Below are 21,678 nucleotides of genomic sequence, written 5' to 3'. Positions count from 1 at the left end.
GGAATGAGCCGTAACTCTCTGGAGGTTGCTGTTCAGCAGTTTCATGGGCAAAAAAAAATAATTTATGTAAGAACTTACCTGATAAATTCATTTCTTTCATATTAGCAAGAGTCCATGAGCTAGTGACGTATGGGATATACATTCCTACCAGGAGGGGCAAAGTTTCCCAAACCTCAAAATGCCTATAAATACACCCCTCACCACACCCACAATTCAGTTTAACGAATAGCCAAGAAGTGGGGTGATAAGAAAGGAGCGAAAGCATCAAAAATAAGGAATAATTGTGCTTTATACAAAAAAATCATAACCACCACAAAAAAGGGTGGGCCTCATGGACTCTTGCTAATATGAAAGAAATGAATTTATCAGGTAAGTTCTTACATAAATTATGTTTTCTTTCATGTAATTAGCAAGAGTCCATGAGCTAGTGACGTATGGGATAGCAGATCCCCAAAATGTGGAACTTCCACGCAAGAGTCACTAGAGAGGGAGGGATAAAATAAAGACAGCCAATTCCGCTGAAAAAGAATCCACAACCCAAATAAAAAAAAATTGAAATAATAAGCAGAAGAATCAAACTGAAACAGCTGCCTGAAGTACTTTTCTACCAAAAACTGCTTCTGAAGAAGAAAAAACATCAAAATGGTAGAATTTAGTAAAAGTATGCAAAGAAGACCAATTTGCTGCTTTGCAAATCTGATCAACAAAAGCTTCATTCCTAAAAGCCCAGGAAGTAGAAACTGACCTAGTAGAATGAGCCGTAATCCTTTGAGGCGGGGATTTACCCGACTCCACATAAGCAAGATGAATCAAAGACTTTAACCAAGAAGCCAAAGAAATGGCAGAAGCCTTCTGACCTTTTCTACAACTAGAAAAGATAACAAATAGACTAGAAGTTTTTCTGAAACCTTTAGTAGCTTCAACATAATATTTCAAAGCTCTTACTACATCCAAAGAATGTAAAGATCTCTCCAGAGAATTCTTAGGATTAGGACACAATGAAGGGACAACTATTTCTCTACTAATGTTGTTAGAATTCACAACTTTAGGTAAAAATTGAAATTAAGTCCGCAACACCGCCTTATCCTGATGAAAAATCAGAAAAGGAGATTCAAAAGAAAGAGCAGATAACTCAGAAACTCTTCTAGCAGAAGAGATGGCCAAAAGGAACAAAACTTTCCAAGAAAGTAATTTAATATCCAGAGAATGCATAGGTTCAAACAGAGGAGCCTGTAAAGCCCTCAGAATCAAATTAAGACTCCAAGGAGTAGAGACTGACTTAATGACAGGCTTGATACAAACCAAAGCCTGTACAAAACAATGAATATCAGGAAGAATAGCAATCTTTCTGTGAAAAAGAACAGAATGAGCAGAGATTTGTCCTTTCAAGGAACTTGCAGACAAACCCTTATCCAAACCATCCTGAAGAAACTGTAAAATTCTAGGAATTCTAAAAGAATGCCAAGAGAATTTATGAGAACACCAAGAAATGTAAGTCTTCCAGACTCGGTAATAAATCTTCCTAGACACAGATTTACGAGCCTGTAACATAGTATTAATCACTGAGTCAGAGAAACCTCTATGCCTAAGTATCAAGCGTTCAATCTCCATACCTTCAAATTTAATGATTTGAGATCCTGATGGAAAAATGGGCCTTGAGATAGGTCTGGCCTTAACGGAAGTGTCCAAGGTTGGCAACTGGCCATCCGAACGAGATCCGCATACCAAAACCTGTGAGGCCATGCTGGAGCCACCAGCAGTACAAACAAACGCTCCAATAGGATTTTGGAAATCAATTTTGGAAGAAGAATTAGAGGCGGAAAGATATAAGCAGGTTGATAATTCCAAGGAAACGACAACGCGTCCACTGCTTCCGCCTGAGGATCCCTGGATCTGGACAGATACATGGGAAATTTCTTGTTTAGATGAGAGGTCATCAGATCTATTTCTGGAAGTCCCCAGGATTTGAATAATCTGAAGAAAAACCTCTGAGTGAAGAGACCATTCGCCCGGATGTAACGTCTGGCGACTGAGATAATCTGCTTCCCAATTGTCTATACCTGGGATGTGAACCGCAGAAATTAGACAGGAGCTGGATTCCGCCCATACAAGTATCTGAGATACTTCTTTCATAGCCTGAGGACTGTGAGTCCCTCCTTGATGATTGACATACGCCATGGTTGTGACATTTTCTGTCTGAAAACAAATAAACGATTCTCTCTTCAGAATAGGCCAGAACTGAAGAGCTCTGAAAATCGCACGGAGTTCCAAAACGTTTATTGGTAATCTCGCCTCCTGAGATTCCCAAACCCCTGCGCTGTCAGAGATCCCCATACAGCTCCCCAACCTGAAAGACTCGCATCTGTTGAGATCACAGTCCAGGTTGGACGATCAAAAGAGGCCGCCTGAATTAAACGATGGTGATCCAACCACCAAGTCAGAGAAGATCGAACATTGGGATTTAAGGATATTAATTGAGATATCTTTGTATAATCCCTGCACCATTGGTTCAGCATACAAAGCTACAGAAGGGAATGATTGAGACTGAAGGTTTCGACAAGCTGAAACCAAATTTCAGACGTCTCTTTTCTGTTAGAGACAAAGTCATGGACACTGAATCTATTTGGAAACCCAAAAAGGTTACCTTTGTCTGAGGAATCAATGAACTCTTTGGTAAATTGATCCTCCAACCATGTCTTTGAAGAAACAACACAAGTTGATCCGTATGAGATTCTGCAGAATGTAAAGACTGAGCAAGTACCAAGATATCGTCCAAATAAGGAAATACCGCAATACCCTGTTCTCTGATTACAGAGAGAAGGGCACCGAGAACCTTTGAAAAGATCCTTGGAGCTGTTGCTCGGCCAAAACGGAAGAGCAACAAACTGGTAATGCTTGTCTAGAAAAGAGAATCTCAGGAACTGATAGTGATCCGGATGAATTGGAATATAAAGATATGCATCCTGTAAGTCTATTGTAGACATATAATGCCCTTGCTGAACAAAAGGCAGAATAGTCCTTATAGTCACCATTTTGAATGTTGGTATCCTTACATAACAATTCAATATTTTTAGATCCAGAACTGGTCTGAAGGAATTCTCCTTCTTTGGTACAATGAACAGATTTGAGTAAAACCCCAGACCCTGTCCCAGAACTGGAACAATTACCCCAGCCGACTCTAGGTCTGAAACACATTTCAGAAACGCCTGAGCCTTTACAGGGTTTACTGGAATGCGTGAGAGAAAAAATCTTCTCACAGACGGCCTTACCTTGAAACCTATTCTGTACCCTAGTGAAACAAGGTTCTGAATCCAAAGACTGTGAATCGAATTGATCCAAACATCTTTGAAAAATCATAACCTGCCCCCTACCAGCTGTGCTGGAATGAGGGCCTCACCTTCATGCGGATTTAGGAGCTGGTTTTGACTTTCTAAAAGGCTTGGATTTATTCCAGACTGGAGAAGGTTTCCAAACGGAAACTGTTCCTTTAGGGGAAGGGTCAGGCTTCTGTTCCTTATTCTGACGAAAGGAGCGAAAACGATTAGCAGCCCTATATTTGCCTTTAGATTTTTTGTCCTGAGGCAAAAAGGCTCCGTTCCCCCCAGTAACAGTTGAAATTATTGAATCCAACTGTGAACCAAATAATTACCTTGGAAAGAAAGAGAAAGCAAAGTTGACTTAGAAGTCATATCTGCATTCCAAGATTTAAGCCATAAAGCTCTTCTAGCTAAAATAGCTAAAGACATATACCCGACATCAATTCTAATGATATCAAAAATGGCATCACAAACAAAGTTATTAGCATGTTGAAGAAGTTTAACAATGCTATAAGCATTATGGTCTGACACTTGTTGCGCTAAAGCCTCCAACCAGAAAGTGGAAGCTGCAGCAACATCAGCCAAAGAAATAGCAGGTCTAAGAAGATTACCTGAACATAAATAAGCCTTCCTTAGAAAGGATTCAAGCTTCCTATCTAAAGGATCCTTAAAAGAAGTACTATCTGCCGTAGGAATAGTAGTACGTTTAGCAAGAGTAGAGATAGCCCCATCAAGTTTGGGGATTTTTTCCCAAAACTCTAATCTATCAGATGGCAAAGGGTACAACTTCTTAAACCTTGGAGGAGGAGTAAATGAAGTACCCGGACTATTCCATTCCCTAGAAATTATTTCTGAAATAACATCAGGAACTGGAAAAACTTCTGGAATAACTACATGAGGTTTAAAAACTGAATTTAAACGCTTATTAGATTTAATATCAAGAGGACTAGACTCCTCCATGTCTAATGCAATCAACACTTCTTTAAGTAAAGAACGAATAAACCCCATCTTAAACAAATATGAAGATTTATCAGTGTCAATATCTGAGGCAGAATCTTCTGAACCAGATAGATCCTCATCAGAAATAGATAAGTCAGAATGATGGCGGTCATTTAAAAATTCATCTGAAATATGAGAAGTTTTAAAAGACCTTTTACGTTTACTGGAAGGAGGAATAACAGACAGAGCCTTCCGAATAGAATTAGAAACAAATTCTCTTACATTAACAGGAACATCCTGAACATTAGATGTTGAAGGAAAAACAACAGGTAATGGATTATTACTAATGGAGACATTATCTGCATTAGAAAGTTTATCATGACAACTAACACAAACTACAGCCGGAGGAACAGTTACCAAAAGTTTACAACAAATGCACTTAGCTTTGGTAGAACCAACATCAGGCAGCGTCTTTCCAGAAGTAGATTCTGATCCAGGGTCAAGTTGTGACATCTTGCAATATGTAATAGAAAAAACAACATATAAAGCAAAATTATCAAATTCCTTAAATGACAGTTTCAGGAATGGGAAAAAATGCAAAACAAACAAGCCTCTAGCAACCAGAAGCAACAAAAAAGTGAAACTGAAATATTATTTGGCGCCAAGTATGACGCCCACATTTTTTGGCGCCAAAAAATGTCTGTAACACACATGCGTCAAAAATGACGCAACCACGTGAAAACTTCCGGCGTCAACTATGACGAAATTTTGCGCCAAAAAAGGTCGCCCCAAAAATGACGCAATAAATTGAAGCATTTTCTGCACCCGCGAGCCTAACAGCCCGCAAGAAAAAAAGTCAAATTGAAATTTTTCAAGGTAAGAAAAAATATTTATTCATATGCATTTTCCCAAAAAAATGAAACCGACAGTCTGAAAGAAGGAATACTGATTATCCTGAATCATGGCAAATATAAGTTTAAAACATATATTTAGAACTTTACATATAAAGTGCCCAACCATAGCTTAGAGTGTCAAACAAAAATAAGACTTACTTACCATAAGACATATAGTAGATAGCCAAACCAGTACTGAAACGAGAATCAGTAGAGGAAATGGTATATAAGAGTATATCGTCGATCTGAAAAGGGAGGTAGGAGAAGAAATCTCTACGACCGATAACAGAGAACCTATGAAATAGATCCCCTAGAGGAAGACCATTGTATTCAAATAGGCAATACTCTCTTCACATCCCTCTGACATTCACTGCACTCTGAGAGGAAAACCGGGCTTCAGCCTGCTGCGAAGCGCATATCAACGAAGAATCTAGCACAAACTTACTTCACCACCTCCATGGGAGGCAAAGTTTGTAAAACTGAATTGTGGGTGTTGTGAGGGGTGTATTTATAGGCATTTTGAGGTTTGGAAAACTTTGCCCCTCCTGGTAGGAATGTATATCCCATACGTCACTAGCTCATGGACTCTTGCTAATTACATGAAAGAAATGTATGATACTCTTCAGCCACAAAGAAAGAAAAGTAGCCGTAGCTTTCTGTCCCTTACGTTTTCCAGAGAAAACCACAAATAAGGCAGAAGACTTACGAAAATCCTTAGTCGGCTGCAAGTAAAAATTTAGAGCACGCACCACGTCCAAATTGTGCAGAAACCGTTCCTTCCGAGAAAAAGGATTAGGACACAAGGAAGGAACAACAATCTCCTGATTAATGTTCCAGACAAACTACATTAGGGAAAAAACCCTAACTTGGTACGTAAAACTACCTTATCCAAATGAAAAATAAGGTAAGGTGACTCATACTGTAATGCCGAGAGCTCTGACACTCTACGAGCAGAAGAAATAGCAACAAGAAACAAAACTTTACCACTTCTTTGCTCTAACGTAGGCAAACAGAATGACTGGGGTGGAATAGAAGGGAGGTGATATTTAACAGCTTTGCTGTGGTGCTCTTTGCCGCCTCCTGCTGGGCAGGAGTGATATTCCCAACAGTAATTAATGATGATCCGTGGACTCATCGTGTCATTAGAAAGAAATAAAAAAACTAACTGCACCTGACACCCACAATGGCTGGGACACTCACCACCTCCTATGACCAGATCCAAACGAAGCAGAAAATCTTCATCGTCACACGGTCAGGAATGCGGAAGCGTAATAAACCCAGCGTAACAAAGCTCGGTCATAAGGCAAACCGTAAAGTCCAAAACAGAGCGCCAGAAAAAGGCAGCAACTAGGCCCCACTAAATCCTTCGAGCAATTCTCCCGTCTCAGCCCCAGAGTCAATACACAAAGCAGGGAGATCACATAAGAAACATGATTAAGGAACCACACCCTGTTCACAAATAACCCTTAAGGAAGGAATTATCCCATGATTCCCAGATCCGAACAGAGGAGTCTCACTGAGACCCATACCTATCTGTCACATAACAACATAAAATTCATATTGATAAAATGAAATTATCTTACCAGAATCTACGCCATGGAACAGGAACACGGCCCTTCAAGTGTGACTTATAGTACCGTCGCCTCCGTCATGGACTTGAGAGAAGACAGCAGGTAGCGAAGCGAAGGGTAGGCAAGTGCTAGAGGAGCTGTTAATACGAATCGGGATGGTGTCGCAGCCAGAACTCCCACTGCGTCTCCAGACTAACATTTGCCCAGGCCCTCACTGAGAGACTAACAGGACTACTTAAAACTCCTGTCCCATTGCGAAGCATACTACCCTCCATGAGAGACACACTTTACGTAAAAATTAATTAAAGTATTTTCTTTAAAAAATAAAACTGACACTTCTCTGCCAACCTCCTGGGACGAAAGGCAAAGAATGACTGGGGGATAGGGGAAGTAGAAGGAGTATTTAAGCCTTTGGCGAGTGTGTCTTTGCCTCCTCCTGGTGGCCAGGTTCTTATTTCCCACAATAATGAATGCAGCTGTGGACTCTTTCCCATTAGGAAGAAAATTGTTCATTGGGCTTTGGTATACTGGGATAATATAAAGAAGTGTGTGTACAGAAAGTGCTAAAATAATGAGATCTGATACCTCTGCCAGCTCTACCAATTTTAATGGGTTGTGGTTTCATAAAACAAAACCAGTAATTTCGTATACAAAAATAAATCTAAAGAAGCAATTTCTCATACATTTCATACTCTGCAGCTGGTGTTAATAGTTCATTGGAAAATTAAGGAAAAAACAGAATTTATGCTTACCTGATAAATTACTTTCTCTTGCGGTGTATCCAGTCCACGGATTCATCCTTTAATTGTGGGATATTCTCATTCCCTACAGGAAGTGGCAAAGAGAGCACACAGCAGAGCTGTCCATATAGCTCCCCCTCTAGCTCCACCCCCAGTCATTCGACCAAAGGTTAGGAAGAAAAAGGAGAAACCATAGGGTGCAATGGTGACTGTAGTTTAAACAAAAATGTTTTTACCTGACTTAAATGCCAGGGCGGGCCGTGGACTGGATACACCGCAAGAGAAAGTAATTTATCAGGTAAGCATAAATTCTGTTTTCTCTTGCAAGGTGTATCCAGTCCACGGATTCATCCTTTACTTGTGGGATACCAATACCAAAGCAATAGGACACGGATGAAGGGAGGGAACAAGTCAGGTAACCTAAACGGAAGGCACCACTGCTTGCAAAACCTTTCTCCCAAAAATAGCCTCCGAAGAAGCAAAAGTATCGAATTTGTAAAATTTGGCAAAAGTATGCAGTGAAGACCAAGTCGCTGCCTTACAAATCTGTTCAACAGAAGCCTCATTTTTGAAAGCCCATGTGGAAGCCACTGCTTTGGTAGAATGAGCAGTAATTGTTTCAGGAGGCTGCTGGCCAGCAGTCTCATAGGCCAAACGGATGATGCTTTTCAGCCAAAAGGAAAGAGAGAGGTAGCAGTCGCTTTCTGACCTCTCCTCTTACCAGAATAGATAACAAACAAGGAAGATGTTTGTCTGAAATCCTTAGTTGCTTGTAAATAGAACTTTAAAGCACGAACTACATCAAGATTGTGTAATAGACGTTCCTTCTCCGAAGATGGATTAGGACACAGAGAAGGAACAACTATTTCCTGGTTAATATTCTTGTTAGAAACAACTTTAGGAAGAAAACCAGGCTTGGTACGCAAAACTACCTTATCTGCGTGGAACACCATGTAAGGTGAATCACACTGTAAGGCAAATAATTCTGAAACTCTTCGAGCAGAAGAGATAGCTACCAAAAACAAAACTTTCCAAGATAACAACTTAATGTCTATGGAATGTAAAGGTTCAAACGGAACCCCTTGAAGAACTGAAAGAACTAGGTACAAACCCCATGGCGGAGCCACAGGTTTATAGACAGGCTTGATTCTGACTAAAGCCTGAGCAAACGCTTGAACGTCTGGTACCTCTGCCAGACGCTTGTGTAACAGAATAGACAAAGCAGATATTTGTCCTTTTAAGGAACTAGCTGCCAATCCTTTCTCCAATTCTAACACCACATTCACTTTACACTCCCGAGAGAGACCCTAGTGCTTAGAACCGGCAAAGAGAATGACTGGGGGGTGGAGCTAGAGGGGGAGCTATATGGACAGCTCTGCTGTGTGCTCTCTTTGCCACTTCCTGTAGGGAATGAGAATATCCCACAAGTAAAGGATGAATCCGTGGACTGGATACACCTTGCAAGAGAAAACTATTTTAGAATACAGTCCCTTTAAGATTTATCATGAAAAAAATAATGTATTTTAACATGTTTAGATGCTCTCATCTATATAATAGAATTGTTTTGAATAGTTTTTGTCCCTTTAATAATTGTTTTCACTCCAACACAACAGACATTTATGCTATATCCAGACTTGATCCCCTCGAGTGCAATTCAGCGAAAGAAAGAAAAATATTCAAACAATTCCATCCAAAAACAGGGAAAACCAGCACAACTATTTTAACCTGCTGATTTTTCTCTGGCTTGAATCTTAATAAAATGGCATATATAAATTTTATGTCTAGAAAAAGAAGAAAAAAAGACTTGATTTTATAACTGACAAATACACAATATAAAGACAATGCAATAGCACTTACTTTGAATTTGAAATAAGCAGTAGAATATTTTCTGGCAAATTTCAAAGTTAATACAATTTTCCCTTCCCCTGTATCAAGTGACAGCCATCAGCCAATCACAAAATGCATATGCGTATACACTGTGCACTCTTGCACATGCTCAGTAGGAGCTGAAGCCTCAGAAAGTGTGCATGTGAAGAAAAATGCACTTTTGGTAACAAATATATTGCAAAGGTTTTTTTAAATTGCGCGCTTCATCTGAATCGTAAAACGTTCATTTAGATTTTTGCGACCCTTTAACTAAGAAAACTGCAAATAAAACTGCTGTAATTTCTAATGTCTGTTTGTCAGTGCGACTAACACATTTATGATAACAAACGATTCAAAAAAAAAAAAAAGCAAACCGAACCTCCCCCAACCATGAATAAATTTGTAAAAGGGACATACTATTATTTACAAATAAAATTAATTTCATTATAGTATTTTCTTTAACAAATACTTATCTTTTACTGCAGGTAAAAATCCCCAAATCTGAAATTCCCAAATCCAGACTTTTTAATTAACTTTTTTTAAATTAAAATTAAAGGACCAGTCAATACAGTAGATTTGCATTATCAACAAATGCATGATAAGAAGACAATGCAATAGCACTTAGTCTGAACTTCAAATGAGAAGATTTTTTTTAAATAAATTGCAAATTTATGTCTATTTCCACTCCCCCTGTATCATGTGACAGCCATCAGCCAATCACAAATGCAGATACGTATATGCTGTGAATTCTTGCACATGCTCAGTAGGAGCTGGTGACTCAAAAAGTGTAAATATAAAAAGGCTGTGCACATTTTGTTAATGGAAGTAAACTGGAAAGTTGTTTAAAATGGCTGCTCTGTCTGAATCATGAAGTTTAATTTTGACTTGAGTGTCCCTTTAAGAAATAGAATTTTCCTCTGCCAGTAAGTCACACTCTTCTGTGCTTGGATCTTTGGTTTGGTTTTTGTGTTTTAAAGAAATAAAGACCATTATTTGCATTTTATAACTGTTACCTTCTCATTGCAGTACTGTATTAGCTTTCTGATGGTACTATGGGCAAGATTTATCATAAAGCAAATGTAGAGCTGCAACAACTAATCGATAATAATCGATTATGATAATAGTTGTCAACGAATCTCATAATCGATTAGTTGGTTTGCAATTAGTTGGTCTGTGCACAACACCAGCTGCTTTACTCCAATGAGCTCCTGCACATGGTATTGTGTTTTATGGTTATGCCCTTAGCCTAAAGGACGTCTACAGACGTCTACTTTTCACTTTTTCAGGACAGTATAAGTTTACAACTACCCCTGGCTTATGCGCAATCCAGATATAATAGTCATCATTTGGATTGTTTATATTAAATCTGGTGATTTGGAACTACGCTTTTCACGATATAGTGCCAAGCTTGTTGTTTACACCTTGCCCCTAGATTGATGGGAGTTATTTAAATTGATGTGCATTATTATCTGTTTGCACAATTAGTGTATTGCTTGCTATTGCTGATTATATGTACAGTATAAATAAATGTGTAAGGCTTTGTCCTGTTATTGATATACAGTCCTTATAGCTTTTGATTTTGTTTATTGTTTTTTTATATTTTTAATAAATTGTGATAATATGTACCAGATTCAACCTTTATAAGTATATCTCTGTTATTTTATAAAGCTGTATTATGGCATAAATATTACCTAAATGACATAAGATATTTTTTCCCCTCTCCAAACTGTCCCATTTTAAAGATGCAAATATTCCAAACCTTTTCCGGTCCCAAGCAGTTTGATTAAAGGGTTTTGTACAAGTATGATTAGCCTTTAAAAGAAGCTAAAAGGGACACACACTAAATAATAAATGCTAAACATAATTATCCAAAGCGAAGACGAGACTGACAATAACATGCAGATTTTATTGAAAAATATGAATTAAAGGGACAGTCTACACCAGCATTTTTATTGTTTTAAAAGATAGATAATCCCTTTATTACCCATTCCCCAGTTTTGCATAACCAACAGTTATATTAATATACTTTTAACCTGATTATCTTGTATCTAAGCCTCTGCAAACTGCCCCTTTTTTCAGTTCTTTTGACAGACGTGCAGTTTAGCCAATTAGTGTCTGCTCCCAAATAACTTCATGTGCACAGTGTTATCAATATGAAATACGTGAACTAACACCCTCTAGTGGTGAAAAACTGTTAAAATGCATTCTGAAAAGAGGTGGCCTTCAAGGTCTAAGAAATTAGTATATGAAGCTCCTAGTTTAAGCTTTCAACTAAGAATACCAAGAGCACAAAGCAAAATTGGTGATAAATGTAAATTGGAAAATTGTATGCTCTACCTGAATCATGAAAGTTTATTTTGGCCTAGACTGTCCCCTTTAATGTTTATGCTCTAGAAAATAATGGAGACCATCAAGTTGAAACTTAGATTTTCCTTAACTCTACTACTGAGCCCAATAAAAAGGGATATAAAACAGTTTGTATCACTGTTGTAATACAAAAGAACTAGGCGGTGGGTTAATAGAAGTCATTGTAATATGTATTATTCATCATTTTAAAAAGATTTTGATTGCAAGATCACTCCTGCCATATAGTGCTCCAGACACCTACCTAGGTAGCTCTTCAAAAAAGAATATCATGTGAACGAAGCAAATTTAATAATAAAAGTACATTGTAAGATTGTATGCTCTGTCTGAATCCCAAAATAATATTTTTCTGTTTCATATAACTAATTATCACTGGTGTCTCTACAGGAAGGCAGAGTATCAGTTTATCCTTTGAAGTGTTGCTAGGAGACACCTAATGTAGCTGCAGTCTGTTTATTGCCCATGCTCAGAAGAGGACTTTTGCTGCAAAAAGCATGCGAGAATAGGTTCTGTAATGTCTGCTCTGTTATCTAGCTGTATATGCAGTGGCTTCACTGAGAATGCCTAAGTGCTCATTTTGCAAATAAAAAGAAAATAAAGTAGCTTTGTTGCTTAACAAAATGTGTTTCTTTTTATGTTTATACTTAGATTTACCATATATTTTTTTCTATTAAAAAGGACCCCAAGTCAGAAAATGCTGTGAGCAGAGATGTCATTGCAGAAAATGCAGCATATCCGCAGAAAGAACAGTACACATGCAGGAACTGTTAGTGCTTTCGCTTTGCAGCGCTGTTCTGCATCAGGCTATTATATTTAAAAAGCGCTGTGCTCTGGCTGTACCATGCAAGTTTTCCTAAACACAGTACAGTCAGCACATTGATTGGAGACTGGCTCTCAGGAATATTTTTAACCCCACCCCCCCTAGCCTTTGCCAGTCTGCAAAACCATGACTCCTGAATGTAGAACATTCTCTTATAACTACATTTTTTCCATATAATTTTGTGATGTTAAACCAAAGTAAAAATTTATTCAAGAGACATTTTAAAAACGTAAGCGAAAGTCTAGCCAAAATTAAAAACTTCATGATTCAGATAGGACATGCAATTTTAAACAACGTTCCAATTTACATATCATCAAATTTGCTTTGTTCTCTTGGTATTTTGTTGAAAGCTAAACCTAGGTAGTCTGATATGCTAATTTCTAAACCCTTGAAGGTCACCTCTTACCTTTTTGGCATTTTGTGTGGATAGATAGATATAGATATAGATATAGATATATATATATATAAAACTTTGTGCTTACTCTGTGGTGTTATTTTTGAGTCAGTACTGATTGGCTGAAATGCAAGCCCTTTCACTGCCAGGAATTTAAAAGTAAGGAGTGCAGCTGCAATAAGCAACCTTGTAATTGACAAAAAGCAATGGCAAAGCCATGCATATCTGCTATTTCTGAACAAAATGGATCCGAGAGAAGCTTTTACAACCATTTGTGTCATAAGTGCACAAGCCGTTTGTAAATAATTTCAGCGAAAAACCCTATAGTTTGCCAAAAAATTTATTTAAAAAAATAAATATTATACATACATATAGTTTTCATAGGGAAATCCAAAGCCCAATTTCTATTTAAACGGAGTGATAGCAAAAATGCTAAAATCTCTCCGGTACTTTGGGCAAATTTTCCTCCGAAATTCCTGGTAGAAATGTATTTTCTTTTTGTCTCTATGTTATAGAACTTATATCGCTTTATTCAACAGTTTATCAACAAATTGCAATTGAGCTGGAGCTTTAGTGTAACTGCCTGACTGAATTCCTTTTCTCTAAAGAAAAATCTCATTGCAAAAAACAAAAAAAGGAGCACAGTTTTACATCCCTTTAAAGGACAGATAAAAATGAGTTACTACAGAGAGCAAATAATAGCTGTGTAGCAAGGTTATGTCAGTAAAGACTGGAGTATGAACTTCTGATTCTAGTGAGAACTGGAAAGCCCACAAATACGTTTTAAAATGAGGGTAAAAAAAGGTTAAAAATAAATAATGAAAAGTATGTTTATTTTTAATATCCTGTGTTATAATGTCCTTTTAAACACATAATAAAAGAAGGGAATTTGTCAAAAATAAAATGTTTACACTAAAATGTTAAAGTAATTCAGAGACATTTCTGAAGTGAAATTAAAATTCTCTGGTTTAAACCCACTGTACACAAATATTTTACAATATAAACAATGATAATCTGTGCAAGTATAATTACACAAATGATCTGCAGTGCACGGTCTGTGCCAACAGCCGTGTGACCTCGTCTAACCTTACTGTGTGATCAATGACGTCTCTGAACTTTACACTCTAGGAAGTACATAAGGCAAGTCACTGTGTGAAACGTCATTCAATTAAAGGGCCATGAAACCCAAAATGTACTTTTATTGTCATGACAGGAAATAGAGCTGCCCTCTAGTGCTCTCGCTAATGTATAACATTGTTGCAAAACTGCTGCCATAGTACTAGACACGTGCACACTCCTGAACTTATCATCCTGCTTTTCAACAAAGGATAACAAGAAAACTTAATAGAAGTAAATTGAAAAGTGGCTTCAAATTTTATTTTCCATCTAAATCATAAAAGTAGAAAAAATGGTGTTATGTTCATTTAAATAGAATACAGTGTTCTTTAAATGGTAAAAATGGTATAAAAACTTGTAGAATTAAATCTTTGAACCTAGCAATTCCAGACGTCTGGTTGTTCGTTCCTGTGAGTGTGCTTCTCTCTGTGTGTATTTAGTCTCCCTAAGGGAAAAAGCGGCAACCAGACGTGGACTCTTTGCTCAGTGTGCTTAGAGGAATATGGCTACACCTCACTGACGAGGACCAATAGAGGCAGAAACGATCGTTTGGGGTTGCTATGTTCCTTGTTCAGAGAGGAATTGCCTGGTATTTTGGCGCTGGACTGACTGTTATAGGCGGGATCAGACTGATATACTACAGGAAAGTTCTACTCTGTGAAAAGCATTGCTGGGCTAAAAGATGCTGCACCCAGGTGGTAAATCGCCATAGAACAGACTAACAATGGTATTGAGCCGGTTGTTTGTTCCTGTGCTTCTCTCTGTGTGTATATAATCCAGTGTTTGATAAGATGAATAGTTATATATTCACTAAAAATACAGAACTACGGCGGATATATTGTGTCAGTCATTCTGCAGCTCCAAAATGTATTGTGCAGAGATATTCCGTGACTGATATTCAGTCATAAGAACCTGGCATCTCCCCATTGGCTGCAACTAACTATTCTAACAAGTATTTTCATAATCAATTAACCCCTTAACGACCAAGGACGTCCTACAAAAAAAAAAAATAATAAAAAAAAAATAGTTTTGGACCAAGAACGTGCCTGACACGTCCTCTGGGGTTTCAAGCTCTGGAAGCGATGGAGATCGCTTCCAGGGTATTGCAGTGATGCCTTTTTTACCCACCGATGCAGAGAGGGCCACTCTGTAGCCCTCTCGGCATCGGCCATCAATGGAGCCGATCGTTGGTGGGTGGGAACTGCAGCAGGGTGGCAGCCCATTGTTGGTTCCTGATCCGGATTGTGTGCGCGATGCGGCAGGAGTGCAGCCGGGTGGACGTGGGGGGCGTGCACGCACCACATTTATATAAATCTTTTGTAAATGTATGGGAAGAAGGGAGAGGGAGAATAAATGTTGGGCAAGGGATCTGGGAGGGGGGGGGGCAGCTACACTACAGAAAATACTTCTAATAATTTTTATTTTTTTTTAAAACAAAACATTTTTAATGGCAAAATGGGTACTGGCAGACAGCTGACAGTACCCAAGATGGCAGCAAATAGGTAGAGGGGGATCCATCACTACAGACTAAAACTCAGGACAAAATTTAGAAACTATTTAGTATTGGTGTCTTTTGGTGGTTGTAGATGTGTAACAGATTTTGGGGGTCAAAGTTAGAAAAAGTGTGTTTCCCCCCCCCCATTTTTTCATCATATTTTATCATTTTTCTTATAGTAAATTATAAGATATGATGAAAATAATGGTATCTTTAGACAGTCCATTTAGTGGCAAGAAAAACAGTATATGTGTGTGGGTACAGTAAATGAGTAAGAGGAAAATTACAGCTAAACACAAACACCTCAAATGTAAAAATAGCCTTGACCCCAAACAATCAGAAAATGGAAAAGTGCTGTGGTCACTAAGGGGTTAATTTTTTTTTGTTTGTTTGTTTTTAAAATAAAATCCACAAAGTGAGTGTTACAGATAAAAACTTTAGACTAAAACTTTACATTAACACAACTGTTTGGCCAATTTTTAAGCAGCAAAACATTTTTTGATATTTAAGAAAAATAAAACCACAAACTGTTTGAAAAAAAAGAGGCAGAACTAGTAAGAGGCAGAACTATCACGGTTTATAAAACATTCCGGTTTTCACTCTTCCAGAAACTTTGCATTGAAATGGAAAAACGTCAACATGACCACACGCTTCTGGTTGAGGCTGGCTCTCTATTTGCAAACTATGTCGCCTGCAGCAGAGAAGAGGCTCAGATGGTGTTGAGATGCCTGAGGTGCATAAGCAGGGTCTTGCCAAAGTGGGATATTTCTCTTTGTTAGATCTCCACCTATCCAAAGTGTGTTCCTCCTTGGCAAGGGGCCCCTCAACAAAGTAATAATCTGGGGGGGGAAATGTATAAGGCGAAACGCGTTTATGGACAAGACAAATATACCTTGTAACACTTTGCGCAAAGGACCTTTTGCCATTCAAAACTCCTTTGAAGTTAAAAAGCACAAGCCGAGATTGCATGACGCTGATTGGCCGATTGGAGCATGTGACTCTTCAATGGAAACACAAATCCTGGAACAAGCTATAGTCCATGGCACTGCAAGATTAAGCTGAAGAAAGCCTGCAACCTTCCGCTGTCTTAAGCTATAGCGCTTTTCTGAACCACTTTATACCTATTTTTATTTCAGTTTCAGCTATAGGGGTTAGCTGTTATTTTTTTCCAGAAAAGCTGTCAGGCAACAGGTTTGTGCTAAGGTTAACCTTTTTCCTTTTTTACACCCACAACAAAGTAAGCCTGAACTTAAAGGGACAGTAAACACCAGAATTGTTGTTGTTTAAAAAGGTAAACAATCCCTTTATTACCCATTCCCCAATTTTGCATAACCAACACAGTTATAATAATATACCTTTTACCTCTGTGATTACCTTGTATCTATGCCTCTGCAAACTGCCCCCTTATTTCAGTTATTTTGACAAACTTGCATTTTTAGCCAATCTGTGCTGACTCCTAGGAGCTTTGCGTGCCTAAGCTCAATGTTATCTATATGAAACACGTGAACTAACGCCCTCTAGTGGTGAAAAACTGTCAAAATGGTTTCAGATTAGAGGCAGTCTTCAAGGTCTAAGAAATTAGCATATGAACCTCCTAGATTTAGCTTTCAACTAAATATACCAATAGAACAAATCAAAATTGGTAATAAAAGTAAATTGGAAAGTTGTTTAAAATTACTTGCCCTATTTAAATCATGAAAGTTTTTTTTTTACTTTATTGTCCCTTTAATTTCTAACTTGGCTATTGATGTCCTCCTCAGTTTGCCTCCTAGCTGTTCTCATTGGTCCCCAGCACACCGTGTGATTTATGTAGAGCACAGGGTGACCATGAGAAAACACAGCAAATCATGTGTCACACAGCCAGACCGTGTGAGTTTACAGCTCTGTGATTTAATAAAAAAAACAATCTAAATGATGACTCCTATTATTTCTGGGTTGCACAGGTGATCTAACCCACATAAGCCAGGAAAGGTTGTAAGCTGAGAAAGAAATGTATACTGTTCTGAAATAGTGAAAAGTAAATGTCTGTAGACGTCCTTTAGGCCAAGGACATAACCATATAACACAATACCATGTGCAGGAGTTGAGCAGAGTGAAGCAGCTGGTGCTGTGCACAGACAAACTAATCAGATTAGATTATTTGACAACTATTTTCATAATTTATTAACGATTTTTTTCATTATCGATTATATTGATTAGTTGTTGCAGTTTTAGCTGCAATGCGTTGCAGTCTCACTGGCAGCCAAAAAGGTTAAAGGGAATGACACCTCTAGAATGCTACACTAATTGTTTACATTTTAAACTAAAGTTGTCTCAGATCTAAAGACAGAAGGTTTTCCTCCAGTGTTCTTCCCAGGAGCTATTTATTGGGCACACCACCCAGCTGATTTTACAGATCAACCAGCTAAAATGTTACGCCGATATTTAGCTAAAGTTAGCTAACATTACACGTTTTCAACATTTGCTGAAAAAATTATCATAAATCAGTTTGTTAAATTATGCAATTATTTTTTTTGCTTTGGATAGCTTAAAGGGATATGAAACAGTGCTCTTTTACTAAAAACAAATATGTTAAATCAAAGTTAACATAAAAGAAACAGATTGTGTGAAAAAAAAAAAAAAACAACGCAGTAAATTTACTAGTTTTCTTGCAAAATTAGCATTTAGAAATTCTCAATGAAGCCACTGCCTGCAGCTAAATAAGGAGGTAGACCCGTTGACAACTTAGGTGGCATTTTGCCTGTTCTGAGCATGTGCAAAGCCTCCCAGTGTATCTAGCATTCACTTAGTACTAAACCAGCTCATGTTACTCTAGAAGTGTTATGACATCACGCTATAAATGCTTGCCTGCTGAGGCCCCAGAAGCTGTGACAAGTACTGGACACTGCACAAATTAAGTTTAAAAATAAAAAGCAAAATCCTTTTAAAATTAGGAATAATACATATTGCAATTATTATTTCTATTAAAGGGATAGAAAGGTCAAACATGAAATGTGCATGGGTGTATTTTAATTTGAAATTAACATTTTTGTAATATACTTTCATTAACAAATAATATTCTAGTAATACTTGTTACTGTTTTTCTGTGGCATATGCACATATCCTGCGAAGACTGTGCACCAGTATTGAAACATCATGACTGCTGAGAGAACTGGTGGTGGCGTCTATAGCTTCTAAAAACATAATTTGTGTCTTACAAGCGACTGCTGACTCTCTGTGAGAAGGTGCGGTGTTAGGATACTGGTCCACAGGCCGTCACAGGATATGTGTGTATGCCACTGAAAAATAGTAATAATTTTTACTAGAAGTATTTTTGCTAATGAAAGTATATTGTAAGTATATTACAACGATGCTTAAGTATTATTTACACATAACAAAAAATGCTACAATTTTGCAATGTATTACACTGCCCCACCTGGCTACTTCACAACACTGCCCAGCTGGCAACATTTTCTACGTATACAAACCATTCCATGGATCTTAATAGTTATTATTCTACATAAACAATTATTCCCTGGTCCCTAAAGGCCGTTATTTTACACATATCTATGTTTACAATAATTCCCTGGTTCCTAAATGTCATTATTGTACATATATAGATATATGTATACAATAATTCCCTGGTTCCTAAATGCCATTATTCTACATATATATCCATGTATACAATAATTCCCTGGTTCCTAAATGTCATTTTTTTACATATATAGATCTATGTATACAATAATTCCCTGGTTCCTAAATGTCATTAATGTACATATATAGATCTATGTAAACAATAATGTCATTATTGTACATATATAGATGCATGTATACAATAATTCCATGGTTCCTAAATGTCATTATTGTACATATATAGATATATAGATCTATGTATACAATAATTCCCTGGTTCCTAAATGCCATTATTCTACATATATATCCATGTATACAATAATTCCCTGGTTCCTAAATGTTCCCTGGTTCCTAAATGTCATTATTGTACATATATAGATATATAAATCTATGTATACAATAATTCCCTGGTTCCTAAATGTCATTATTGTACATATATAGATGCATGTATACAATAATTCCCTGGTTCCTAAATGTCATTATTGTACATATATAGATGCATGTATACAATAATTCCCTGGTTCCTAAATGTCATTATTGTACATATATAGATGCATGTATACAATAATTCCCTGGTTCCTACATGTCATTATTGTACATATATAGATCTATGTATACAATAATTCCCTGGTTCCTAAATGTCATTATTGTACATATATAGATCTATGTATACAATAATTCCCTGGTTCCTAAATGTCATTATTGTACATATATAGATCTATGTATACAATAATTCCCTGGTTCCTAAATGTCATTATTGTACATATATAGATCTATGTATACAATAATTCCCTGGTTCCTAAATGTCATTATTGTACATATATAGATCTATGTATACAATAATTCCCTGGTTCCTAAATGTCATTATTGTACATATATAGATGCATGTATACAACAATTCCCTGGTTCCTAAATGTCATTATTGTACATATATAGATGCATGTATACAATAATTCCCTGGTTCCTAAATGTCATTATTGTACATATATAGATGCTGGTATACAATAATTCCCTGGTTCCTAAATGTCATAATTGTACATATATAGATCTATGTATACAATAATTCCCTGGTTCATAAATGTCATTGTGTGTATATATATATATATATATATATATATATATATATATATATATATATATATATATATATATATACACACACACACACACACATATATATACACACAAACAACCATTCCATGGTTTGTACGAAACTTCAGGTTACATGTGCCAATTCCTAAAGCATATGTTACTGCAAACATACCACAATGATCCAGTAAGCAGCAGTCAGTACTTTTGCCCTTTTTCATGCACCTCAGTTACTCCACTTCCAGCTTGTTCAGCCAACCACTCTAAGTTCCCTTATAAAGTGTATATGGAACCTATGATCCATTAATAGTATTATAAAGTCAGATACACACTTGCCAGGGAAATAGTTTACATATAAATATTCTTACAAATATATTTAAGAAACCTGTGAGGCGGTCAGGCCCTGGCATATGGTAACCCTGGTGGCACTACTGTCCCTATGTACCCAATAGACCACTATAGCCGCACTATACACGGTGACACTTCATGTTGTCCTCATTTATTCTCAAATACTTCACTTTATTCTGTAACCACCCGTCGCCTCCTACATGATGTACCACTACCGGCGTCTCAGTATAACCCAACACATTCACAAATCCCCAGCCACTTGTCTCAATATATTCCCAGGGCTGTTAAATGGCCCCATCCGCTTTCCCCTTAGCTCACCGCGGCTCCCACTGTTCTTTTTAGCGGACTTGTTGCCTCTCCGGGCCCTCGGCATGGTGCTTAGCAGCTGTCAGCGTGTATCTCTGAGCTCAGGCACTCTAAGGCTCAGCAACCGCACAGACTTCTGGGGCATGAAGTCCGACAAAGTTGCTCCACGTAAAGATCACGAACAGGAAGAGAACTACAAAACCCAAAAGGCACTGCGTTTTACTTTGCGCCTGGCAACCAACCATTCGCAAGGTATGGTGGGGAATGTAGTACAATGCTAAATGCTTGTGAGTAATGGGTGGCTTACAAAGGGTGAACTAGAGACTTCTTTACCCAAAATGCAGTGAGTATATAGTTGCAATTTGGTCTCGTGCGTTTTTGTTTGTATTTTCATGTTTGAATGACAGAGCTAGCTCGTGGCATTTCCCGCCACTGGGGGTTCAGCAGGGTAGGTTATAGGGTGACCACATGTCCGCTCTGCCATTCAGGTTAAGTCATTTCTTGTGTTTCTTTTATTTATCTCTTGTCGCTCACAGTAATTTATATATACTGTACGGTAAAAAAAATTAAGCTGTCAACTATCCCCTCAAATCACTGCTGCACAAGCACTCTGAAAAAGTGTATAAAGAGATAGTGGGAGACCAGAGATGCCAAAAAACACAGGGGAACAGAACCACACATGGAAGGATAGAGAAAATAAAAGAAAGAAAAACTGAGAGTGTCAGGAGATGCTGAAACACAGTGGAAAGGAAATAGAAAGAGGAAGTGTTCAAGTGAAACAGACACAGATGTAACTAGACAGGGAGAG

The 21,678-nt window shown here is 37.6% G+C and overlaps 1 protein-coding gene across 1 annotated transcript in view; it reads right to left on the bottom strand.

Moving 5' to 3' along the window:
• The window catches only part of LOC128666521 (interferon-related developmental regulator 2), a gene marked incomplete in the record, with an annotated part of 214,898 nt that extends 193,905 nt beyond the window's left edge, over positions 1 to 20,993 (bottom strand). Inside the window, 1 exon segment of the mRNA XM_053721174.1 lies at positions 20,883 to 20,993. Coding sequence (XP_053577149.1) covers positions 20,883 to 20,937 — 55 coding nt within the window.
• Between the last annotated feature and the right edge of the window lie 685 nt (positions 20,994 to 21,678).

Source organism: Bombina bombina, chromosome 7 (assembly GCF_027579735.1).
Source record: "Bombina bombina isolate aBomBom1 chromosome 7, aBomBom1.pri, whole genome shotgun sequence".
NCBI lineage: Eukaryota > Metazoa > Chordata > Amphibia > Anura > Bombinatoridae > Bombina > Bombina bombina.
This window is presented reverse-complemented; position numbering and strand designations above follow the sequence as displayed.